At 45.0% G+C, this 26,531-nt stretch overlaps 1 protein-coding gene and 1 long non-coding RNA gene across 2 annotated transcripts in view; one reads left to right on the top strand and one right to left on the bottom strand.

Annotated features, from left to right (window-relative positions):
* The window catches only part of LOC139587858 (uncharacterized), a 111,052-nt gene extending 108,805 nt beyond the window's left edge, over positions 1-2,247 (bottom strand). The window contains exon 1 of the long non-coding RNA XR_011678523.1: positions 925-2,247. This is a non-coding gene — a long non-coding RNA (uncharacterized lncRNA). The remainder of the gene's footprint in view (positions 1-924) is intronic.
* A 197-nt stretch (positions 2,248-2,444) lies between these two features.
* Positions 2,445-26,531, top strand: part of AKR1D1 (aldo-keto reductase family 1 member D1) — a 34,729-nt gene continuing 10,642 nt past the window's right edge. The window contains exons 1-3 of the mRNA XM_071422510.1: positions 2,445-2,782; positions 18,857-19,024; positions 23,365-23,481. Coding sequence (XP_071278611.1) covers positions 2,690-2,782; positions 18,857-19,024; positions 23,365-23,481 — 378 coding nt within the window. The 5' untranslated portion in view covers positions 2,445-2,689. The remainder of the gene's footprint in view (positions 2,783-18,856; positions 19,025-23,364; positions 23,482-26,531) is intronic.

Genomic DNA, 26,531 nt, shown 5'->3' with positions numbered 1-26,531 from the left:
TTATCAACTGAAAACCTGCTAGTGTTTCTAGCTTCTATGAAATAAGTGGTTTTTGAGTTAGTAACTTGGATGTAAGGGGGGAAATATGCATTTTCTTATCTGTTTTCTGCGGTTTCATATAATATCTGCAAAGGCACTGGAATAGGGTAGGGAGCCAGAGTAGCTATGGGACTTTAAAAGTCTCATGTGTAAGAGGTGTCCACACTATTTGCTGTCAGTTATGGTGTAGGAGTGGAGGGAAGGACTTGCAAAACCGTCTGCCTCTCTCCAGTTTCTGGGGCAAGCACATTGGCTAGTCTTGTAAGGACCAGTCTAGCAGTGAAGCTGCAAGTGAGGTGACTTTTGCCTGTTACACTGATGAGTGCTGGGGGCTCGTGCCTGTGGCAGGGCAGGAGTGCCTGGTGTGGCTGGCTTGCCTCACCACTGATGGACCACTTTGCCTGCCTGCTCCTAGAAGCACAAGTCCTCCTCCTGCCCAAGCTCCCTCATTCTGTGAATTATGGCAAATCCATCAATCCTTCTTTCACAGTTGCTGTTCAAGGCTATCACATATCAGGCTCATGTACTCCTGCCAGAGAGGCTCCTTGCACTTGCTCTTCTCCCTAGGACAGGCACAGCCTTTGCTTAGCTCGGGATCACGCGCAGCTCCGGGCAGTGTTGCTCTCTTGCCAGAGCACAGGAGTAAACTGGATGTGCTCTGAGCCCAAAGCCAATGAACCAAAACTGTGCCTTAAAACTCCCCAAAATATGTTGGATTAAGAGGAATTATGGAAAAGCATGTTGTGGAGTGGACTTGGAGCATAGAAGTTAAGGGATAGGAATCAGCCGCTGGGCAGCAGAGCCTCTTCATGGAATGCTAGTATGGGACTGGAAATAAGTAGGTCTCTGAATGTCCCCTGCCACATCAGACTCTTCTCTACTCACCCCATTTCCATCTCTCCATGTGTTTGCTCCTCTGTTGGAAATACAACAGAATGATGGCTATAGCTTAGACATGCAGCTGGCATTGACTTGTCCTCCTACAGAGTATGCCTGGCATAGAGAGAGGAGATTGGAGCTGCTCCTGTAGCAAGAAAGTGGTAATCAGTTACATGAGAACAACAGGGGAGCATGGAGGTGGTCTCTGGTTTTCCTTCCTCCTGCAGGTACCCACAGCTCCCAGCAACACACAGACAGGGTCTAGCAGGATGAGCCTGTCCACAACAACTACAGCCAGGCTGCAGTCTGCCTCAGCTCCCCCCCTTGAGATGGAACCCAGCCACCTTAGAGGTAGCTCTTTGCACTGTGCTGTCCATGTAAAGCACAGGCTGCCAGAAAACCTCAGTCACACTTTGTCCACTTCTCAAGGAGTGTTTTAAAGACACCACCTTTGTCCTGCAGGACATCCTAACTAGAAATTTTTGGGTTGTGATCTAATTGGCTTGCACTTAGTCCTGAACTTCTTGGAACATTCCTAAATGTGGAAGTGGCACTTTTCCCATCTTCTCAGGAGACCCTTGCAGGTATCTAACCAGTAACACTGAAAGGGTCTCATGGTAGGGTATTGTCCAGGTAGTTTCCCAGCCCTAGCAGCAACTCACCCTTTCCCAAATGCAAACTAGTGCACACCTGTTGATTTCAAGAACTGAAGAGATATCTTATCATGATGGATCCATTAACCCCTCTTGAAATTGCATAACCTAATGAACTATAACCATGCACAGAAAGCCAAGTAGGGTATTAGAGGAGATAAAATAAACTACCAGGCAAAGACCATTGTTATGGCTCAGGAATAGTGTTCCCTGAGGGCTTAATTACAGGTTGATCTAGGAAGGCATAAAAGACCATGCACTTCCAGATCAAATGGGGAGAACTTAGTTGTCACAAAGCAGGTGGCTCAGAATGGTGTAAAAGCATGGCCCCAAGTGTTTTCTGTGGACTAGAAAAGAGAAGAGCTACGTGATGAATTTAAAAAAGATATTGTCTCCTTCTGGGCTATCAGCGTTAGGAAATACATACAAGACCGTGAGGAACTTGAGTCCATTCACAGTAATTCAGGACTCACACTAAGGCAGAGAAACTGCTCACCAGTCTGGGATTTCCTTCCTTCTCTCCTTGCCTCTACAGTAGTGGGTTTCAACCACTGGAGTGGAGAGGTGGAAACTGTTCTACACCTCTGTGGGGAAGCTTCCAAGACCTACCACCCCAAATGACGGGAAGCCGGTGCCCTGCTGCCGGCAGCTCCGGGTAGGGCAGTCCGCGAGGGCTCCCTGGCCACAGGGCAGCAACGCCCCAAGCCGCTCAAGGTGCTGCTGGCCCACGGGCCCGCCCTGAGGCCAGCTCGGAGCAGCCTCTCCCGTGCGCGCAGCCCCGGCCGGAGCCCCCTCGGGGGTCGCGGCGGGGCCGTCACGGCGCGGGGCGGTGCGCGGGGAGCCGGTGGCCGCGGGGCCGGGGCGGGGCCGGGGCGGTGCGCGGCGGGGCGCGGTGCAGGGCAGCCGCGGGCACACGTGGCTCAGCCCCCCAAAAAGGCGCTTCCCGGCGGCGGGAGAGGGCAGTTCGTCCCTCGGTCCCCCCAGAGCCACCGCCGGTCCGCTCCGTCCAGCCGTCGGTGGGTGCCGGTGCCAGGGATCGCTGTGTTGGCTGCGAAGCGGTGGCTCCCGCCCCCTGCGGAATCAGCCCCAGGTCCGGGGCGGCCCTACCTGCCGGCACGATGAACCTCACCGCCGAGAGCCACCGCATTCCGCTGAGCGACGGCAACAGCATCCCTCTCTTGGGGCTGGGCACCTACGCCGACCCGCAGAAAGTAAGTCCGGGGGCGCCGGGACGCCCCGCGCCGCGGGCGGGGGCAAGTGCCGGCTGCCCTCGCTGCAGCCCCCCGAGCCGCGGCTACCCTCCTCCTCTCCTCCCGTCCCGGCTACTTCTCTCTTTGCTCCTTTCCCTGGGCGAAGTTAGACCCAGCTCTACTATGAGCAGTGCGGGCAGTGCGCGGCCCGCAGATGAGGAAAGGTGGGAAGAAATAAGAAAAAAATCCCGCCCAGTTTGCGGTGTGCGGCGGCTGCCACTGTCGCCCACAGCCCCGCGCCGCTGGGCGGACGGGCAGGGGCGCGGGGGACCTGGAGTCGGGACGGTGCCGTGCAATGCCCGGGTCGGGAAGGGATGGGACCCCCGGCCAGGCAGCCGGGAGCCCTCGGCCCCCCGGAGTCAGGAGGGACGGTGCCGTCATCTCCCCTGCCTAGCCCCCTGCGACGAGCGTAGATAAAATGAGGGATTTCGGACCGCCTTGCGGCTGCCCCCGATACTTTCCAAGTAATGTTCCTGAAACAAAGACCCAAAATCCTGCATCCTGATTCCTGCGGTTCCCACAGCTGACTGCCAGCGGCCAAACCACTCTCAAATATTCTGCATCCTTCGGTTTTGCGCCGGGCAGGCATCCCGCCTGACCGTGCCGATCGGCTGCACCCGTGGAGGATGGGGAAGCACACCTGATGCTTCTTCCCTCTGCGGACCTGGGAGCGCAAAGGCAATTCAGTAGCCAGTGCCTTTTAAAGCTCTCCTAAACTGCCTGATCTTTCATCAGTTCTCTTTTTTGTTTGTTTGAAGAGTTGGAAAAGAGGCATCGTGGCCAGAACCCTTCTTGTGTAATAGCTGCGATGCAATGTGTGTGTATGACTCCACATATCACAAGGTATTTAAAGGTACCTTTGTCAAGAAAACTCTTGATTAAAGCCATTTATCAAGCACTAAATGTACCACGGTGCACCAATAACGATGTCGAATTTTCAACAAACACTACTGCAGGCAATGCATGAGTGATGCAGAAAGGGTGTAAGACTTCCCCAGGACTGCAGTTCTCACTGGTTAACGATGCTGGTTTACATGGGGAGAATCAATAGGAATTCATGACTTCAGAGCCCGGGCATCGTCCCCCACATCTCTAAACTTTCAGGAGATATTTTCAGCTAGTGCATTCTTTGAATAATGGTTAGTGAAACAAAATTAAGGTCTCTAACAGGAATTTTGATATAGCAAAGCAGAATGTTGCATAATTCAGTGACAAAAGAGCTCTGAGTGAACTTGAAGCATCTTTTTCCAGACGTGTACATCATGCCCCCAACCCTCAAGTTGCAATTTTTGCCCTAGTTTTAAGAAAAATGCAGCTGCCAGCACAAGAACTCCTACCTTGCTGCACTTCCTGCCTGCAGCCTGGACAAGCCGTGGCCCAATACAGTGGAATCAGGCAGGGAGTCCAAAGTGGCAAGTAACCTGACAGAGCTGAGTGGGGAGCTGGATGGGATTCCCTTTGCCAGAGGCAGCTTCTCAGCACTGCTGTTACCCTGCTAAGAATTCAATCTGTAGGAATTCAGCTGTCCCAAAATCAACAGAGCAACAGATCTGCTTCTTCTCTCCCCGTCCTGCAAAATCCTGACGGTTCCTTCCTTTGTTTGCCCCCCCGTGGTTTGAGGTGTACAGCGACCCTTTGCATGGAGTTCAATGAGCCAAAATGAATCATTTTTAGGGAGGGCTGGTTTTCAGCAGAATCAGCCCCAGGTAGTGGCTTTTTGCATATATGTCCCTTGTTTTCTGCTAACAGAAGGTAGGGAGGACAGGGTAATGCAGGCAGGGCAGGCATTGCTACGGCAACTCCAATTTAGAGCGATCGAAGCCGCTGTGTAACTGTACCCTCAGTGGGGATGGGTGCATATATCCAACCACCCTTTCTCCTTCCCCCTGCGTTTGTAGGAGTTTGATTTTCTGAGCTTTCTCCTTCTGCACGATAAACACGTTAGAAAGTTACGGGTGGGAGGAGGAACTGAGGAGAGGTAGAGAAAAGAGCAGTGATAAGGCACTTCCCACAGTCTCATTTTCACAGAAGACCAGGTGAAACAATGTGTGTTTATCTGGCGGAGCTGGGCTGGGGCTTTACGCTAGGATTAGGACTGCTATTTGAGTCGAAGAACTTGTCACAGAGAGCAGCTGGGGAAACGCAGCGGCAGCAGCGTGCTCTGGGATTTGTTGCAGAATTGTGCTGCCCGTCGGTGATGGGGCAGGATGTTTAAATAGGTCACGGCTTAAAATTTGCCCGTTTCAAAAAGGCTGCTTTGCTGATAAGGGGGTGGGGAGTGGGGGCTTCTGTCAACTCCTTGCTGTGGCAGCAGAGTGCTGCTTGGCTGGGACAAGCTGCTTTGCCGAGTGCTGAGCTGTGCCTGTTGCAACTTCCAACGGGATCCCTGGCGAGGTGTCTGTCCCGTTCCTCCTGCCTCAACAGCTGAAAGGCTTTGTGGCAATCCAGGACCGTTTCAAGGTTTATCTTGAGGAGTGAGGCTATAAACTAGCGCTGACACGTTTCCCTTAAAATGCTTAGCTGTAGCCTTTTGTGGCTGAATTGCTTAAGAAGCAGCATCTGAGCCACCCGTTCTCCAGCGGTGGGGGCAGGCAGCTGGTGGCAGCGACAGCTCAAGCCAGCCCCAGCACTCTATTTCTGCTCATGAGTCAGATCCCTGCAACTTCTAGCTATTTTGTGCTTTGATATAAAATACAGAGCCATTCATTTGTCAGATTATTCATCTTGCTCTTGGAGGCAGGTTTTTGATTTAAGCTGGTTTGTTTTGATTTTTTTTTTTCCCCCAAAGGTTATTCACCCTGGCACCTCCATGTCAGAGCAGCTTGTCCAAAACAAATCTGTTTTCTTAGTGTCAGGCTGTAGCCCAGTAGCTCGTAATGAGCCCGGAGTGTTCTTCCTGAAGTGCAGGAATGTGCTCGCTGGTTGAGCCAATCAGGCAGATCTAGTTAGCCATGGAACAGGGAAATCTGCTTCTCCAGCAGTCGGTTAGAAGAAAACAAAGGCAGGAGGCAGCTTTCACATTTCAGGCTTTGTCTGCATAAACTGATCAGCAGTGCCTTCAAAACTGAAATGTGTCAGCAGCTTGCCTTGCTCATCTTAAATAACTTAATTGTTCTCCCAAAGACAACTTTGGGAGATAAATCGTGCTTCTCTGGTTGTGAAATACTTAACAAAAAAATACATCTAGTGACAGAAAGCCCCCCTATACAAGTTTACTGACTCAAAGTAGTACATCACTCAACAGGAGCAGAGCTGAACCACTGTGGAAAAGGTCTGTTTGATAATCAGACTAATTTTAATTGAATGCTCTTTCCCCCTGGATGTTAGAGAGCCTTTCTTCTGACTGGGTAGAGGTTGGGATGACAATTCAGCTAATTCTTTGAGGCTGAAAAGTGTAACGTTGGGGGTTTCTTTTCATTTTACTCTCCTACCACAGCAAGAAAGTACAATGAATCCATTGGCTATCAGTTCATCTGCTAACAGGAAGGAGTCTTCACTGGATCACAGAATAGAATTAGTCATAAACTTGGGTTATTTATCAAGAGAAGCGCATTAAAAAAATTTACAGGTTTAATCCATGTTTCCTGTGCTTATTTGAAAATAAAGGAATGCAATAATTGCATAACTATTAAGCTTAATTTTCTTTTGCAGGCAGATTTCAGTGTGTTGAAGTTGGTTTTGCATTCTCCTTCATGCAAGGAAGGAAATGTATTATTTGTATTAGATTCTTACCTACATAAAAAAATTAGGCTGTTTATCCTACCAAAGGATGGACACAAGTGAAAAAGTGGAAATCTCAGTCACTGACTCCTTCCACTGCTCTTTCTTCCCTTCTCCAAATATTCCTTCTCCTCATGAGTTTGGGTGGGAACCACAGTGGGAACTGTGAATCAGGACTACCAGTGCACTCCAGACAGCTTTAAAATTTGAGGCCAATTCTACCTCTGTTTGGCTCTGTGGATCCTTCTGGCAAAGCCCTGTGAGTGCAGGAGTGGCGCTGCCAAGGCTCCAGCCGATGCCCCGTGTCCAGCTCCCCCTCCCTGAGGGCCCCCAAGCCGTTGACCCACTTCTCCAGGGTATTAAATAGATGGGTGGGAGGAGGGAGAGGGCAGTCCCACAGGGGAGGGTGGTAGACAGGACAGCCCCTGGATGAGCCTCTGGCATTGCCCTGTGCTACAGCAGAACCAGACCAGTCCATGGCAGGCTCCCACCGCCTCCCAGCACTGATTCTTAGCTTCCAGCACTGCCCATTGAGTGGTACTGGTACCCATCTGGAAGCAGATGAAGTGTGGGGACGAGCAGTCTTAGAGGGGAAAGGTGCTAAAAACACTCCTAAATCCTGGAAATCCTATGCCTCGTTAAAACTGCACTTACGCCTGCTTCACTTTATAACTCATCCCTGTCAACACAGCTAAGATCATCAGTCCAGTGTCTCCACATAAATACTTGCTGTTTCCCTGGAAGGTCAAGGGGCCTTGGCCACAGCTCCTCTCCTGCCTTCCTGTTTTGACTGAGGGAGGACAGGGCTTGGAGAGAAGGTTGTAGCAACCGCACTGTACACAGGCGCTGCTTCTGAAACATAAGATTGGGCAAAGTGTTCAAGAATAGCACTGGGTGAGGGCTGTTGGCAAGTTGCAACTTAGCTAAAAATGAGGTTCTGAGGTAGCCAAATCCATTCATAAATTGGAAGCAGTTTTGTGGAATAGTTTCAGGCAAAACAAATGGCAAAGCATTTCATTTTGGGCACTGGCAGTACAAGCTGAGGAATCAAAGAATTATTAAAGCACTTGAGGTAGCAGTTGCCTTTCCCTGAATAGCCTGCTGGTAAGGCAATCCACATGGGCGGTGGGAAACCAGATTCAGTCCTCCTCTCAGCCTCTGGGGATTAAACTCATATCAGACAGCTCAGGAAAATAACGTGATTGTGGGGTAGGTGATAGCTAGAGAGAGGCAAGAAGAAACAAGCACAGGCTGGAGCAGGAGGAGCACCCTGCCCATGGGAATGTGCACTGCCCACCAGCCCCACAGCACTGGATGCTGAAGAACTTGGTATGGCATCCAGCCAGGAGGAAGAGAGACCCATTTCCCCAAATCTTTAACTACCACAAAGTAACCCTTGTGAATGCCCAGACAGTCTGGGTTTTGTTTAAGAAGAAATTGCTGGTTTGAATCAGGGAGAGGAAAAGTTCATCCAGGGCTCCCAGATCCAGTCTGAGTGACCAAGTTTAAAAAAATCTGGTTTGGATAAGTAAAAACACTGTTTTGGCACTCTGAATTACTTTTTACACCCAAGCTAGAAGCTGAACAGAGTAATTTTTCATTGTACAGGTCTAACAGCTTCTAATGCTCTCATAGGATCATTTATGCCAAGTTCCTTGCACAAGGATGTGCAGGCACAAACTTTTTCAATCACTCTGAACGGTGCTGGCTGCACCCCTGCTGCAGGCTGCCTGTTTTTGGAGCTGTCATAGGCTGCTATTAAGTCAAAAGAGGTAATAAGTGATTTGTGCCCATGATGGGATCTGGATCTCTGAGCTGCAGTAAGGGAGGAATTACACACAACTTAATCCCCCTGTTTTCCTCCTAGAAAGCCACCACTGGCTCCTGAAACAGGATTATCTGGAGACAGCAATGATTTCAGGTGACTTGTAAAGAAAGTCACCTGGCCTGACCCAAAGCTACAAAATGAATCATGTATTGAACCTTCCTGGGTGAAGTAACACTGAAGACACTGTTGAGCTTAAAGGCTTCAGCTTCTTGATTTCTTACCTGTAAATTTACTCTGACTCAGACAACTGTCTTCCTCTTGAGGTAAACTTGGCTTCTGGATTTTTTTTCTTGAAAGAGATGAGAGAGGCAGTGACAAGAGCAGGAACTATTCTAACATCCAAGTGTTCTTACAGCCTTATCTTATTTCCCATGACATGCTATTAAATATGTAAAGAAAATACCTCGGTCCTTTTAAAGTAAATTACACATGATTATGTGCTTGAACTCAGCAAGTATTGAGTATGAAGTTAGCTCTCTAATGAAGTGATCTTTACAAACCTACATGAAATTACCAGGAAATTATTTTTTTCAGATGTAAAATATTGGGAACCTGATTTGAACAGAGCTGGGGGAATCAGCTGGGATATTTGGTTACAAAACCTCTTATTTATGCCTTGAATTTAAGAAGTAAATAAAATTCCTGAAACAAAATGAATTTTTTAAAGGTTATTGGGTTATATCTCCTAACCAGCATTTCCAAAAGATATCGTGTCCCTTCATATTCCCTTTTGATGACCACCAAGAGCTTTCTCAAGCTCTTTGCTTTTTAAGCAGCAGCATTACTTCATGCAGCACTAGTTCCTCTTGTCTTCAGGGAGCACTTTGGAGTGGCACAGCCACAGTTGGTCGACACGTAGCAACATGAGGTCTCTCAGGGTTGGGATTTCTGAGGTGTTTCAGAGGGCAGCCCCACGCTCCCTCGGTCTCTGAGGATATCCTAAAATCATAGTCCAAATAGAGATTTGTACTCTTGAGTAGGGGTTAAAGGAAAGAGACACATGATTGCAGCCCAGAAAGACAACTGTGCCTGATCTGCTACATGTGCTGGAGGGCTCCTTGCCTGCCTCTTAGTAAACTCTTAGCCGAGCCTCCACACTGAACAATATTTATCCTGAAACCCAATATCTGCAGCCGGATCACTCACGGAGTTGTGACTCAGTCTCGTGCTTGAAGGACTAAGCCATACCGAGGCAGTTCTGCTTACAAAGACTGCAGATGGCATGCCTTTCCTTCAGTGGCTGGTATCCTGGTGTTGAGTGATGCCCCCATTGATTAATTGCTCAGATTTTATGCCTTGACTAAGCCAGTTACTGGCAAGACCCAGTTGCCAAGAGCAGATGAAGGCAGGATTTCTTGATATTTGGTGCCCAGATGCCTTGAGGAGGTACAGCAGTGGGCATCAGCTTTTAGCAGGCAACAGACCAACTTGACTCTTGGGCAAGAGCTTGTGTGAGGAGTTAAGAAGCTGCAGTGATTGGGCTGCAGTATTGCCTTAATTCAACCTTGCTGTTTGCTACAGAGGTGGCAAATATTCCAGGGAATAAGTGGTTTCACACATGAAAGAGTGCTTTCACAGATCAAGTTCCCTATAATAAAGAGGTGAGGGTACACACTAGAAGGTTAAACTAAATCAAAAGGGTCTCAGAACAAGTTCTGATTTCATTCATGACTTTTGCTAAAAGCTTACTGTTGTGTGACACATTTTAAAATTCCCTTTTTATATGCTCAAGTGGCAGGTTTACTACCTCTGATTTATCTTGTGTTCTCCTTTTTTCCTCAACTGTACAACTTTTCTGGTTTGCCACTGGAGCAGTCTTCCTCCATTTCTTTGTCTTTAACACTTCCTTCTTCATGTTTAGCCTTGACCTCTCCTCCTCTGCCTGCTTCTGCCTCTAGATGCCTCAGGTCCTGCTAGATCCCTGTAATCTTGTGTTATACAACAGAGCATTTTTGGCTTTCATAAATGCAAAATTCCATCTTTATCTCATTAAGAAAGGAAACCTAAGTCATATAATCAGAAAAATCACATAATTAGAAGAGGTAGATGCTTTTTTTCCTGAAATGGGGCAGACTCAGAAAGTCATAGCTTTTGTATAAGAACTGAATTTAAACCAGATTTAAAATTTGGATTTGATAAAATGACTTACACACTCTGTCAATCTGGAGGAAAGATTCTTGCATGCAACTTTTTTGGAGACACGAGCTTCGCTCCTAATACTTTGATTTGCACCAAACCCATGGTTCTAAGACATTGCTGAATTTCCAAAATGCTCTTTTACCTCCATGTATCTTTGCTGATGAAATCTCTCTGGTTCTTCATTTCCATGAAACCTGAAGTTTAATAAAAAACAAATTGATAGTATTACTAATCTCTACTTTGTGCTAATGGCTTCTGTTTCCAGTTGTGAACACAATTAGTGTCTATCATGTGTAGCAGATTAAAAGCTGTGTTTATTGAAGTGGTCAACATGTAAAATTCCTAATGAGAAAGAGCCCAGCCTTGTAGATGAGTGTGAATGAAAGACTAACTTTCTAGCTACAAAGTTCATTAACCAAGGGAGGACTTCTGAGTAAAATGGACACAAAATTGCTGGTCCTGGAAAACGCTGAATTTTTTAGTTTGCTATAAGGAGCAGACTGTGGTCAGAACAACTTCTTCCCCTCTCCCTGGCCACTCCAGCATGCCTAAAACAAAAACCCTTCTTCTTAAAACGAGAGGCGAGGACTTGCACTAATGAATCCATCGATAGCCAGATAATTGCCTGGCCTTGTGCAGTGATGCCAGCCTCATCAAGCAGCGGGGCTGGCTCTTGCAGCCACCCTGGCACCGTGTCATTTGGCTCCCAAAGACCGTACCAACACGTGCAGACTTGGACACGGCAGGAGCACTCCACAGGAAAATGCTCCCGGAACAAGGGGGCCTTTAGAAGGTGACAACTTTGTCTGGGAATCAGGACAACTTTTGAATGGTGGATATCGGGTACCAGCATGACCCACCAAACGACGCGTCTGTCTATAACACAGGGTAGAATCGCGTTTAATCAGTCCAGTTCCAAAACTAATAGAGGGTTAATCCAGATAAGCTTTTAGGACAGTAGCACTACTCAGAACCAGTCACCAGGGATTCTTCTTTGAAAAGTAACCAAACAGAAAACAGACCTTTTCCATTCCATAGCTGCGTGCTGCAGTGACAAGCTCTAGCTGTTTCAATATACCCCTCTTCCAAAAACTACAAAGTTAGCTGTTACCAGTGCAATAATACTAAGCCAAATATTGACACCCAAAAAATAGTACTTTTATTCTTCTCTTTTCCTATGGCTTTCTAAATATGCTGGGGTTTTTAAAAGCCTGCTCAAAAGCCACAGGGAAAGCCTATCTATCTAAATAAAAGTTAAGAAGATTGTTTTACAGAAGATGAGACAGGGAATCACTGGCATTGTTGAAGAGGGGAAAAACTGAACCCCTACGAGTGAGTAATCGGGATTACCACAACTGAAAGATACGCTTTTTGGCAAGAACATTTAGAGCCCAATTTTCCAGGCAAAGCTCCATTTTTAAAATATCCCTGACCGACTCCATACGCTAAACATGGCTGTGCACTCCTATGCGCCCCTGATTCCCCACAGTTCTCCAAAAAACAGTGTAAGCATGTTCTTGCAGCTCATGTGGGAAGCTAACATCTGGATTGTCTCTTTGGTTGACCTAGGAGGCCAGATTTGTCAAAACTTGAAAGCACTGTGCAGAAAATGCCTCTCTAGGCTTGGAAGCCAACTCATGTTGGTTCAGCTAACTAGGTGGTGGAATTCCCCAAGTTTTACATTTGCCTTTGCAAACACTTCTTCGAACTGGCGCCAGAAACCTCTCCCCTTTAACTCTAGGGAATGAAGCAGAAGAGCTACTGGCAACCTTTTCTTCTCCTTTATTGCACAAGCTGCTGCTTTATCTTCCACTTGTACCTCGCGCGTCCCTTTGATTGCATTGCTTGTCTGAAGGGTATTTTGATAGCACCCACCCTCCCAGATAGATCCATGCTTCCCAGGGCCAGCCAGCTGGCTGCTGTGTTCTCCAGCTCTTCAGGAAACTTTCCCAGTCCACCCCCCTAGCTCTGTGAGCACAGGGACCCAGGTGTGCACATCATGTTCTTGGTTTGCTTTAATCCTCTAGCTGCCAGCAGAAAGGTATGGCAGCTCTTCAGCTTCACCTTGCATTAACTGACTTTGTGTCGAGTGAAAAGTTGCAGAGTTCCTAAAACTGAGGATTCTGCCATCAAGTGTTAAAAATAACTCCAGCACCCTCTGCCAGCTACAATAATAAGGTTTTCCTGAAGACAGCTTTGGCTAAATCCTAGAATAACAATGTCACAGGAATTCTAGAAATGCTAAATCTGCAGTTATGCAATCTAATGTCTGTTGTATGGACAAACCCCATGCTTCAGGCCACTGATAGAGCATCAAGTTAGAGGAGAAAGGCACCCCTTTTCCACCTTCATTCATGGTGTGACACAAGGACACAAGTGACACCATTCTCCCCATCTTCTCTGTGCTTATTTGCTGTCTTCCACCTCTCGAGGCAACACAGTGCATGACATAAAGCGAAGTTCTGGGCTGGCACAGCAGCCTGTGGCTCTTATCTGTGTTCTCTGCCTCCATTCCCAGCTCTACCTGCTTTTGCAGAGAACCCTTTGCTGGGTTTTGCTTCCTGGATGGTGGCTGCCAATGCTTCCGGGGGATGAAAGCCAGATTTTCCTGTGTACGAGAGAGAGGGATGTGCTGGCGGTTGCATTTTCCAAGAAAGAGGTGTACAGTACAGCTTCTCTTTTACAAGATTAAACAATTCTAAGAATGTACCCTTGTGTGGCTCATATCCTCTAGCTTTGTAAACTCAACCTGTGCTTTCCTGCAGGGCCTTCAGTACACATGCTTTCTATGCTCTGTTCCTAACATCTTAAGCCAATCCTTTTTGCCAGTTTGTCCAGAAAACAGGCAAATGGAAATAAGCAACTGGGCTTCTAGAAACTTGCATAAGAATCTGTGTGTGAGTGCTGAGCTCTGATGAAGGAGGCTCTGAGCCCAGGAATGTACCTACTTTCTCCTTCCTGTATTTAGCTGACTAAGATTCCTAAACAGCGGCTCCACATCCTAAATTACAGGTTTGGACTGGAGCACTTGGCCCATGGCTTGGATATCTTGTGTAATTCTGCTGCAGCTAAACTCAGATTTTTCCAGAAGATGGCCCTGTGTCTCCTAACACTTGAGGCTTTTTCCCCCAGGATCATTATTCCCAGCTAAGAGACTGCAAAGCAATGCACTAAACAGGTTAGATGCTCAGGACTAAGGTAAGGGCTTCTTCCCTGAAGTGCTGCTCCCTCTTCTCTCATGTGCTGCTGATACTGGTGCAACTCTGTAGAGCTGCTCCTGTAAAACAGGGCAGAGCAGAATCTGGGAGCCTGAGTCAGACTGTTTTCCTTTACCGTCGCACTAATAAAGAATAAATGATGATACTGATGTTAAGACATAAAAGCAACGGCCAGAGTAGCAGTTCACATGGTTTTGCAAGATTATAATCTACTGGCAGAGTGTTCTGTTAGCTTTGTCTTTGGAGATAACCCTCTTAATCAGCTGGAAAACCAATGGAAATTGCTGACTAGAGAGAGATGCTATAGAAAAAGCAAAAGAATTGGAGGGCAGATGAACTGTGACACTAAATAACAGTAATAAGTAAGACAACCACTAACACTGCTGAGCAAATACTGTACTACTTGAGTGGGAAGAGAAAAACTCATGGGTATGCCTGCACAAAAATATTGTCCTGTGGCTTGGTCATGTGCACTCACAAAAGAAATTGAAGCTGAACCATTTGCTATGGTAGGGAGAATAGTTTTTGACAAAATGGGATGTGACAGAAGGTGTCTGGAATAAACATTAAAAATTAGGGAAGTTTATGGCCTCAGAGGAAAAAGAGAGCAGACCCTTTCAGACAGACAGAACTGATGAAGCACATTGCTTTTTCAGACTCACAGAAAGTGGTAACTGGCCAGTTGGCTACTTCATCTGTGGAGAAGGGGCCAAATTGCTGCTTCCTTTCTTTCAGTGAAGGTGCATATCTGAGTCTGCTCTCCCAGCCCTTCTGCTGGATTTATTTATCATGGAGCCTGAAGGAAACAGATACCAGTTAAATCTGTCAGGCATGATGGTAAATCAGCTGGTTTACAAGCTATAGATTGATAGAGGGAATAATTGTGTCTCTTGTTTCCTTAAAGTTTATGATCGTAACAATAACACAGATGCTATTGAAGAAATTTATGAGTGATTGAGCAAGTCCTCCTAGTCAACCAGTTATTCTTTCATCATAAAATGTGCAATAAATTTAATATGGTTCTTTGGCACAAATTAGTGACTGTCTGCAAAAGCACTGAAGATAAATATCTGACTTACAGTGCACAAGTGGTTATAAACTCCTGTTCTAAAACAAGACTTTGATCAAAATAGCACAGTTCTAAGGCATGCTGATTAGAAACATTAATTATGGTGAAGGATCAAGAAACCTCTCATCTATGCTTAAATAAGAAGTAATAAAGAAGCAAGATTTGTCTTAAGGCCAAAGCTAGAGTGTCCTGAATTACTACTAACAAAGCACAAAGGTTTATGACATAGAGACATTTCAGTACCTCATTTAATAGTTGTACTACTCTAAAAGTGAACCCTGCTCATTCAGGAATGGTGCAAGAATAAAGCCCTGTCTCGAGTGAGCAGGCAGCACAGGCAGCTGCATTTTAGGTAATGTACTAAGTGAGTATAACCTACAGGAAGGAGAGGGAAGAGGTCTGGGGGTCTGAGTAGGATAAGGTGGTTGCCCATGGCCAAACAGCCTGGGAAGTGCTGTTCCATCAGCTGCCGTGATTAGTGGTGCCAACCCTTATACAACAAAGATGTATCACAAATTTCTATCTACACTTAAATAAAAGCTGGTTTTCAGTTGGTAACCTTTGATCTGGTCACTACTGAAAACCTATGAAAGACAGAAGAGATTGAAATACCTCAGGCTGAGCAGTGAAGTAGAGGGGAAAGATCCAGGTTTGTGCTTTCTCTGATGGAAAGATGGATGAGCAGTGGTGGTTTGAGTCACCCAACTTTGGTACGGTCTGTCAGGAAACAATGGAATAAGATACGACACCTAAAGCAACACTTCTAAAAAGTGGCAATACCACAACATGACTAGCCTGTGCAACTCATCAGCACAGCTTACCACAGCCCATTACTGCAGGATTTGGAAGGATTAAATATGTGAAATGCCAGAAATGATAGTTTCTCCATTAGAATGAAAATAAACATATGGTATAAAGTTTCCAGACTCACAGATGTCTCACACCTTCAGCTGGGATGGTTCAATAGAGGCAATATTTTCCAAAAACTATTCCCTAGATTGCTTTGCATTTTTATATGAAGCACCTTAGACCAGAATCTGTCAGAACTAATATACCACATCAGATGAAATGGACTAGTGCAATAAAAACATACATATATAATGTAAACCCATCTCCAGCCATTGGTAATCAAGACCTGATCCAAAAAAAGCCACCCCGAGCCCCTAAAGAATAAGGTTATTCCTTGAGATGGAGGAGTCTTTCAGAAGATTATTTGTACAGATGTAAGTCCCATATAAAAAAATTAAGAAATACACAGAAGTTCAGCTCTAACAGGAGTCAAGTGATTCAGCCAAAAGCAGATGCAGTAACTGCAAGCATTTTCCTCTATCCTACCCTCCTTCCATGTCTGAAACTGTGCTGTTCCCTTACCTGTGTGACTCTACCTTTCCTCACCTATTCCTTCTGCTTTTCTTACTGACCAAACTGGCCCTGGTGACTGAGAGAAGACACAACCCAATAATCAACATCTCCTTGCCTGGTAGAGTTTAGTTTACAGCATCAGGAAACAATAGAGAGCTGTGTTTGTGCAATCTCTCAAGAGTGTGAAGAGGGGAAATTCTAGTACTGGGTTCACATCCCATTTTCAGTCTCTTCAACAAATGGAAAAAGTAAAAAAAAAAAAAAATTTTTTCTCAAAATCTATATTATGGTAATGCATCACTGTCCTCTAAATGCTCTGGTTTCATACACTTGAATGGCAAAAGTCAAACAGGCTGAAGAAATCTAGAATACACATTGTTTACAAAATCGCATTTCAGAGAGAAAAAACACTGATAACACTTTTGGAAATATACTTGTCTTTCAGATAACTAATAATCACTTAGGCTTGAGCTCCCCAGACCTTTCAGCTAAGCCCTGTTGCTCTGTGCCAGTCAGCCTGAGCTTTGCAACAGCGGCTCCAACCTTGTGCGGTGGCTCATTGCTGGGGCAGAGGTCCGAGGTTACTGTCATCAGTCACCACAGGCTTGTAATACTCGTGTCAGAGCTTTCATCCTGATGCCTCTCTCAAATCCTGTCCTGCAGGTTCAGGCAGGGACAAAGCAGAGAACATGTTGGAGGTTGTCATTGCTCCATGCCTCGCACTTCTGTAACGCTGCCCGGTATGCCCCAAGTGAAAAGCAGCCATTGAGTGTGCCCGAAAAGCTGGTAGCTGCCGTGGTCTTTGTTACATCCCACTAACAACCAGAAAAGGGCCCTGCCAGGGGCTGAGCGTGCTTTTGGGAGGCTTCCACAATGAAAGCCGCAAAACACTGAAACAAGTGCTACATTGTATTCCTCAATTAAGCACACAGTATTGCACCATCACTGCTGTAAATACTCTGGAGTGCCAAATTGTGCCGTTTTGCTTCTAGGCCCTCATTCCGGTCTGTAATAAATCAGGGCACGTGTGAGCACTTTTGTATTTTAAGTAACCTTTGGGCACTGCATGCTGGAGCAGAAAGTTCCTCCCAAGCCCAAACAGAAGCTGGTCCATTTTGTGTCCCTCAGAGTCATCCAAGATGGGGCACTGAGCAAGCAGGCTAGAATATGGTCCCATTATCCCAGAATGATCTGTCACCAGCCCACAGCTCTGGGACTGAAAGGCAGGGATGAAGACATCCCCAAGTGTCTTCAGCAGTCCTTCAAAGACTTTTCTTTCATATGCATGGAAGGGAAGACCAATGTCCTTAATCATTGAAGCATCCTATAGCAGCTATGAATTTCACACCTTCTAGTTCAGCATGTGGTGGAAGAGAAGCTGTTTCTTTCATGACAAACTCATGGACAGCCAGGCCAGTGCCAGCTGTAAAAGGATAGCTAGGAGAGAGAGGAAGGAGAGCTATTGCTATGGTGTAAAATGCCAGTCCTGCTTCTCTTCTTTCTTTGGCATTGTCAAAACCAACAAATCTGACATCCTCTCTTCATACTACCTCATTTCCAGATGCCTCTGGCATCTGTTTTCTTCACAGGAGAAGGAGTGTGGTCTTGGCCCTGCACTTGCAGATAGCCGAATCCAACTCTCGCCATTTGTTGTTGACAGACAGCAGCACAGCAGAGCAGTTTGACTTGCCCTACTTCAGTTTATCTTAAAGTGAATCAGATATCCCTGTTGCAGCCAAACAATGTCCATGAAAAGGATGGGAGAATAGCATTTCTGCACACCCTTGGCCACCACGACTTAGGGCTGCTCTCTCATTATAAAAAGTGTAGGAACCATAAGTTGTTTTCAGTACAATTTTAGTGACCAGACAAATAATTTCAGTAACCAGTTTTGTGCTTTTTTGCTTGGTTTGGCTTATGTGTAATTTTGCTTGCCATATTGGCTTATGGAAAATATGGAAAATATGACTGTTCTGAAAAAACAAGCTTACTCTGAATTTTGGCAATGATGAGCAAACAGTACAAAAATGTCACTTATTAGGAGGTTTCTTGGGATCATCTTAAACTGAAGCAGTAAAATATATATAAATATACACTAAAGCAACTACTGTTTTTTAACCACATAGTAAAGCAGCTGTTCAGAACTGGGAATACCAGTAGATAGTCCTGACCTTCAGATTATGATACCAACAACTATAAGTTAATTTGAGGAGAAAGAAGTCAAATCCAAATTCCTGCACTTCTGAAAGGTCCAAGCTATTCAAAGAGCCTCTGATCAGCAGGTGGTTGACCAGTTCTGCTCAACCAAAAAGTCATCTTCCCCTTGAGTAAGTCATTTTATCAAATGGGTGTTGTAGGTAAGCCCTTGCTTGCTAGATAAGAAATTCTGAAATTATTTTCATATCAAATGCATTCGATTCTACATCCTGAGGACACTAGTATTTTCTCTTTCATGGAGATAGACAATTTTTTCTTTGCTGCCTTTTCCCAGTCTAATCCCACATGTTCAACAGTTTTGAGAAAAACTGCACAGCCCTCTCTTATTTGGAAGTTGGATCATGGTTGCCTGGGAGGAAAGGGATGGTCACTTGGGATGAATTACACCACGAATCTCACGCGAATCTCAGGGACCCTCCAGCACTGAAGGAGGGGTAAGCAGTAGGCTGACACTATGTTCATCCTTTTCCTTCTCCCACCAGACGCCCAAAGGTTCCTGTCTGGAGGCAGTGAAGATTGCCATCGATGCTGGTTACCGCCACATCGACGGGGCCTTTGTCTACTTCAATGAGCACGAAGTGGGACAAGCCATCCGCGAGAAGATTGCTGAAGGGAAGATCAAGCGAGAGGACATATTTTACTGTGGCAAGGTGAGAACCTGCACTCAGATTATTTACACTAAATCCAGGATTTCTGTGAATGGTCTTTCTTAAGAGCACCGGCAGTCAACATCTGGAATGTTTCCTTCCAGATCCAACATCCTTTATTTTTCTTTCCTAGCATTACCAGGATGCTGCAGATCTTTATGAACAGGTTTGCTGTGAGGCACAGGAATCACTGTTCTCTGTGTAAATCTCTGATAACAGTGGGAACCATGAAACATTCCTTCTGCTTAGTATTGTAGGCACCTGCAAGTGAAGACCATGGCTAAGTTCAACCTAAAGTGCTGCCTAACCTGTTACTGTGCCACACATTGTGTTGTCACACACAGAGCCCCAGCTGGACAATGATCCTGCAACTGAGCTATTTTCTGTTAGAGCAATTCCCTGCACAGGTTTGCCATGAGGTTGCACAATGAAAGGGGTGGCAGCAAGCACGTGCATGCCAGTGTCTGTGTATGGAAGAACAGCAAGTGCCTACATTGGTACTACTGCCAGAAAATTACTCATCAAGCTACACCCTTAGTTACTGTATCACTTGTAATTAAAAAGTTCTAGGATGATGAATCAACTTACTTGGACAGAAGATGTCATTACACTTCTGTTCTAGAGCAATGAGGCTGGACTAATGCATGAGCTATTTTATAAATTCAAGTCTTAACTCTATGACTTGACTCTCTTCTAAAATAATGAAATCCCTTGTCGAATGAAGTGTCTGACAGAAGCTGTCACAACAACGATGAATAACCCAGGTGTAAGAGAGGTCATTGCACATTGTAGTGCAATGGTGCCTGTCCAGTTTCTAAGGGAGTTTATGGCCTCAAATAGTCCTTTCTGCAGTGCTTCTTTGAACACATAAGCCTAATATTTTCCCTTTCTCCTTTCCCAAATAAGACGTAATCCACAATTACTCAACAGACTTGCAAATAAACACCACTGTTCCTAGAGTGAAAAATCCCATGGGATGAGAGGTCTGGTTCGCTGTGAGCAATTTAGCGAAGCTCTATGATCTGGGGAAATTAAGCTTCATATTGGATAGTTTGCAGACCAAGCGGATTTTCAGCAGCTATAGACCAATTTCCAAGCACAGCAAGTTCCAATCTGTAAAATATGCACCTCTTTTCCAAGTTTCCTGCTTGGTTCTACTGATAACAACCTTGCCATTCTGAGGAAAGCCTCACATTCTCAAATTCTCTGCCTTTATCAAGGGAATTTCTCAGTCTCTTATATGCCAAATATGTTGATTTGGATTAGTGAAAATATTTGGTTTCAACAGTTTTATAGTTTCATTACTGCAAATTATCAGTAATATTACAAATCAAAACCACCAAGTTGTGCCAAAAGGTTAGAACCAGATGTCCTAACAATTCTGAGTATTTTAACTTTCTCAACTGCTTCCCCTGCAGTTTATTTGCCCATATCAACCTTTAGGCTCTATGAAAGCAGATCTCCTGGTAAAATTTCCAAACTTCCTTTATTCATTAAGCCTTTCTGTATTCAGTTGTCTGATCTCATCACCAGATGATTTTCCTAGTCGATAATCACTACTTAAACACTGAGTCATTTGGAAAACTGCAGCTCCTGCAAGCCACAGGACTGCAACACACGGTACCACAACAGCCAATGCCTGTGCTCCCAGCCTGCTGTGTGTCTGTGACATGACACACACATGGATTTCTCTTACAGTTGTGTGCTGTTTGTGCTTGACAAAACGTCAGCTGCTCAGGGTGATAGTCTACTATAACATTTCTATGACCTTTAAAAGAGTTTAAAGACAGAAATGGAAAATACTCTGCAACTAATTCAATCCATCACAATCAAGGCTTTTCACAGGTTTCACTCAAAGGTCTCACAGCAGCTCTGAACTTCCCAGAAGGAGTGGGAGGGGATCTCCCTTGCCTTATGTATCTTTAATTTAATGCACCTCACAAACTTCGATAGCTTACAAACTACAGGCAAATCTCAACCCAGTAGATACTTTGGGCATTGATCAGTAACTGATTGATATGAACTGTTGCATCTTCTATGGTAGATACACAGACCATTCTTGGAAGCACCAGGCACTACAGAAGTTAGTTATGTTTTCTTCCTTACTGACATCAGAAGCACTGGGAATTCCCAAGAGCCTTCAGACTCAAGCCCCTCGTGCAGATCTTTCCTGAAGCAAAGATGCTGCAGATGGAAGGCTGATCCATCAGCAGGGACTGGCGAGAGCAGCCCTGCTGAGTGGCAGCGTTGCTGGAACAGTGACCTGGTGTGATCGCGCTGCATCTGCCAGTTGAAATCATCAGCACTTGCACTTGGCTCTCGCTGCTGGCTGCCTGATCAGGCAGAGCAGCTCAGCATCCAGAAATTTTAGAGGTTTTATATCAACTGCCAACATCTCACTTGGCTTATATAGCAAGACCTTTTTGGTCTCCTCTTTCATCCCAGGATATTTCTTTCATTAAACTAGAAGTAACATTTCCAGGAAATGTGGTGTCCTAAAATGCCAAAGCCAGCTGGCAGCTTTGACTGCTCAAACATGGGTTCTACTTAGGTAGATAATACAATAACTTGTACAAATCATGAGAACAGTTATAAAACTCTCAAGTTTCCATGGCATCGATGTATTGACATAGTACAAATGTTTTTAAACATAGTACAGCTGTTTTTAAAGGCTGGTTCTTCAGAACCTCTGCAGTTTTTAGAGGGAAGTATATTCACTGGCAAATACTGAGCTCAATAGAACTGGGCTCGAAAGGGCACTCAGAAAAACTACTTCTAGGCAATATATCACAGGTCACCAAATTTCTAAAACACAGTAACAACCTGGACATGAAGGGTCTACAAAGTCATTTCCTTACTTACATATAAGTTAAGTTCATTTTGCAGGTAAAATGCTTAAAAAACACATAGACCAGAGGTTTTCAGTAAATCCAGTGGAACAACTTAAACTCTTGAGAACAGGACCTTGGTCCCTTACTGTAGTACACCTTAGCCTCTTACCACTGTCTGCTGCTCAGAAACTCTTCACATCTTGCAGCATACAGCTGAGAAAGACCTAGTATGAATTTCCAGGTGTTTTGGTTTGTCACCTTAGGGCAGGGTCAGATGTCCTGCTCTCAGTACAGCTTAACATGTCCTTGCTTCTGTGGGCAGAACTGAGCAGATTGTTTTCCACGGGAATAACTATAACATAGTTTAAAAAAAAAAAACAAGTGTCTAAAATAACTTAAAACTTACACAGGATATGCTCTTTAACACCTATAGCCAACCTCTTCTCCCATAAATCACAATTCAAGTTTTTTGTCTGTAGAACAAATTTATTCTATACCTCTGCATGCAGTGGCTGTCAGCTTTGGAGGCAGAACTGACTAGACAATGACCATACCAGCAAACAGCAGGTTTTTCCAACCAGCAAAAGTGACAAAAACCTAAATGTGACTCCACACGTTAGTTTTGTAAGTTGAAAAAAAAAAGAAAAGAAAATAGCCCAGCTTATTGTGTGCATTCAAATGGTACTTAAAACCTTCTATTGTGTGTTAATTCTGCTGCAGTTAAAATCGACAAAACTCAATCAGTTTACAAAGAGCTCTTGGTTACTAATTACCATGCTATGGTTTTATCCTTGCAAGAGACTTGCATCAGCACAGTTCAGTTAGAGATAGTGCTGAACACTCACCAGCTGAGCACACTCCATAGCAACCTCGGGGCATAACCCTGAAAGGAAGCAGTTTGCATTAAAGAGGTACCAAAGACTTTGCTTTAACTACTCACACCTGCACTACAGTGACTAAACAGAAACACATTTTCCCTTGAGGACTGGGGAATAAGAGAAAACTTGCCTAGGTCAGGCAGTCTCTCAGGCTCCCCAGCCACAGGAGAAAAACCAGAAGATTCTCTTAGTGCTGGATGCTTGGCCGCTCAATAGCTAACTCACATGATCCGAGCTTCTGCCTTCAAGCATAAAACTGACCACAGATTCCTTGTGGGAACAAAGTTTTTCAGTGAAAGCATATGCTTGGAAAACAAAAGGAATCTAAGTTCATTGAGCAAGAGTTTGTAACATACTCAGCTCCGAATAACCTGTTTTGTAATAAAAAAATACGTAATGGCTTTACTGGGTCAACACTTCATCAGTCCTGGGCAAGAACTCCTGTCTTAACCTCTGCCAGAAGGCAAGGTAAGGCACTCACTTCTGCCTTGCAGAGATGGAGACCACGATGTCTTTGCACTCTGCATAGTGGGCTCTGTCAGAAGGACAAGAGGGAGGGAGTGTGTGCTGGGGGTCTTCAGCTGGCTCTCTGTTCCTCCTGGCACCCAAAGAAAGCCTGTGCTTGCCTCCCCAGCTGTGGAATACCTGCCACCCCCCGGAGCTGGTGCGTCCCACGCTGGAGAAGACCCTGAAGATCCTGCAGCTGGACTATGTTGACCTCTACATTATTGAGCTGCCAATGGCTTTCAAGGTAAAAAGAAAAATTGCTTGGAAAAAGTGCATGAACTCAACTTGAACCAAGACCTCCATCTAGTATATTCCTTGCAGCTTCCAGCCTAGGTTGTCAATAGCATTTTGAGCAGATAACATATACATTTTGATATATACTGCATACATGTATTTCTGTGCACTGCCTACCCAAAGAGAGGCACTTGTCAGATAGTGTGAGAACAGGCCAGGGGAGACGTTGCTTGGAGTGTTTCTGCTGGAAGGACAGGTCTTCCAGCTGTGGTCGAGCAGTTCCCACTCTGAAAAATTGCACAGCTGGGCAGTACATGTGTCTGAATCCCCTCTGAGCCATGGGGAGAGAGCCACTTGAGGAAAGAGCTCATACAAAGCAGCAACAGGCCAGGGGCAAAGTTCAGAGAGGGAGAGGGAAAGGTAAAAAGTCACCAAGTTTGGTTTCCTTATTCTGTGCTAAATTAAAGCTGCTGGGAAAATTGTGGTTATGATCTTAATCTCTGTAACTGCAGCACTCAGCTTCACTAGATCACAGGTGGTGCCAAACATGGGTTGTCCATCTCTCATTCTTAAATGCCAGCGTAGAGTCTGATATTCCATCATCCTGCTGGCTCTGGGCAACTTGTAGGCAAAACCTTTGAATGCACAGGGCTCACATCACAGTTGCATGCCTCCCTCTTGCAAGTCCACAAACTTTCTGCTTTCACAGCTGTTTGTACCTTGCTTTACAATTTTCCTCTACAAGTACATGATACAAAGGCAAATGAAATGAAGAGAATTATATTCAAAACATTTAAGTGGTTTTGAACTAATTAAATCTTTCTTCTGAGAGAGAATAGGGTCAGGCAATTAGCTGGTTAATTGCTTCTGAACAAGGTTTGAGCTCTAAACTGGCCTCTTTTTGCAAGAAAGGTAGATCTCTGATTATTAAAGTAATATTTTGCTGCAGACTCCAAATTACAAGAACTATCAGATAGGAAGCAATTTACCAATGAGGCTATCACATTACACTTGCAGTCCTTTTTCTCCCCCTGAGGAGGCCATATCCTATTAAGACCTGTACAGGAGTAACCAGACTCTGATATTAAAATTTTATTTATACAGTCACACGTATGGAATCTTTTTGGGTACATTTCTGAAAATTTCCCACCACTAGCAATTTCCTGTTTCCCTTTTCTTGTGTTTGTATTCTTTACTAGTTCATTCTCCCACATAGTGAAGGTCATTGTCTCACAATATAAAGATATAGACAGCTGGCTTTAAAGTAATATACATCTGACTCCCTGAGGCTTGTATCAACAATCTTGAGTAGTTAAAGGAGTAGCAGACCTAGAGATTCATTCATGTTTCTCATGAAAGGAGAGAAAAAAATAAGTCACTTTCTTCCTGAAAAATATACACTTTTCTATGTCAAATACAAAATGAAAAAAACCCATCCTTTTGCAGTGGTGACAGGTTTCCTTTCTTTGCTCTCTCTCTCTCACAAATACACCCATCCTGCCTGTGATGCTTGCCTTTGATGAGGAGCATGCAGGTGTAACTCTAAGAAACTTCTACTCCACCCTAGTCTGCAAGCATTGGTGCTTTCCTCCCCAAAAGTTTAGCAAAAGCAGTCTCTGGTTGTAAGCAGTGATGTACTTAAGACAGAACTTACAGCACCACCCTGAAAACAGTAAGAAACATGCCCCTGCAGAGCCCAGGCAGCAATTTGTCACAGGGCTTTCAGGCAGAGCAAGAGGACTATGGTTTCAGAGGGCACCACTCAGCAAAGCCCCTCTGCGTTTCAAGAGCTCATGAATAGCCACCACGTGGGGTGCAATTATTCACTGACCTACCAACATTAGCCTATACCTCCCTGTATTTTTTCCCCACATAGATTCCCCATTCAGGACTTTTGTCCTTCCTGCCTTTAGCCCCCTGCAGTGTTGCTCAGCCCCTCCACCCTAGCAAGGGAGTAACCAGCAGAAACAGGTCTCTTCCAGGCCACCATGGGCCTTCTCTCTGTTTGGGGAGCTCATACCCTACAGGTATTTTAGGGGTGAAAAACCAGCAGGTTTTTGGGGGACTCTTCTCAGATGACTGATTCATCAGTAAGCATCAACTTGTGCACTAAATGATCTGCAAATCTCTCCCAAACTAATGATTCTGTCATCTGATAGGAAAGCAGATATTTTAGTGTTACACTGAACAAGTCTCATCTAAGTATCTTGCAATTTTAAAAGAATAACTCAAAACAGACCATTGGCATCACTATTTGACTTCCTGTTGCCCTTCTGTTTATAGGACAGGCATTCACAGGTTGTTAAAATTGCTTTCTTGAGAAAGCCTGCTTGTCAAAGACCATTTTATGAAAGCAAGGGGATGTGCAGAATTGTCTTCCTGCATGTGTGTTGGTGATAAAATTATAATGGGAGCAGGACTTTTCCTCTCAGTGGTTAATAGTTACTGCGTTTTAAACTAGGAAGTAAGGTGTCTGGTATCATTTGGAGTGCCTCCAGACTTGGGACATGACATGATAAGGTGTGATCCCACACAATGGCAGTGACTGTACAGTGTTGCCACATTAATTTCAGTGCTCATGCAGCAGCATGAAGCATACCCTTTATCCAGTGTAAAACACAAAGCTATCTCCAAGAGAACTGCAAGAGAAGACATCAGCATTTCTAGGATCACTGGTGCGGTGTAGTTCATGAGAACCCAGAGCTAAAACACGTGACCAGCTTCTGAAAGACCTTGTCACCACCCTGTCACCATCAAAACACTGTCTTTCTCTCAGCACTTTATCCATCTGCAGGCAGTTCTTCCATTCAGAAATTTCCTTTCATAAAAAGATAGCTTGGCAGAGAGAGTTTTGCCTGGAAACTATTGAGCAGAGACAACTGCACTTCAACGCCTTGCAGAATTCTCTGCATGTAGGAGGAGGAATTGATCACTGTAGAAATCCACAGTAGTTCACACCACATCTCAGTCAAGAGAAGTTAATCTTCAAGCACCATTCATCCTGACTTGGTTCATTTTTAAAACACAAATGATAGAGGGAAATAGGAGGATGGTAAATTA

This window comes from Agelaius tricolor, unplaced genomic scaffold (assembly GCF_023055355.1).
Source record: "Agelaius tricolor isolate 1412-34295 unplaced genomic scaffold, bAgeTri1.0.p SCAF_3, whole genome shotgun sequence".
Taxonomy (NCBI): Eukaryota; Metazoa; Chordata; class Aves; order Passeriformes; family Icteridae; genus Agelaius; species Agelaius tricolor.
The sequence above is the reverse complement of the archived record's forward strand: the minus strand, read 5'-3'. Positions and strand labels throughout refer to the sequence as shown.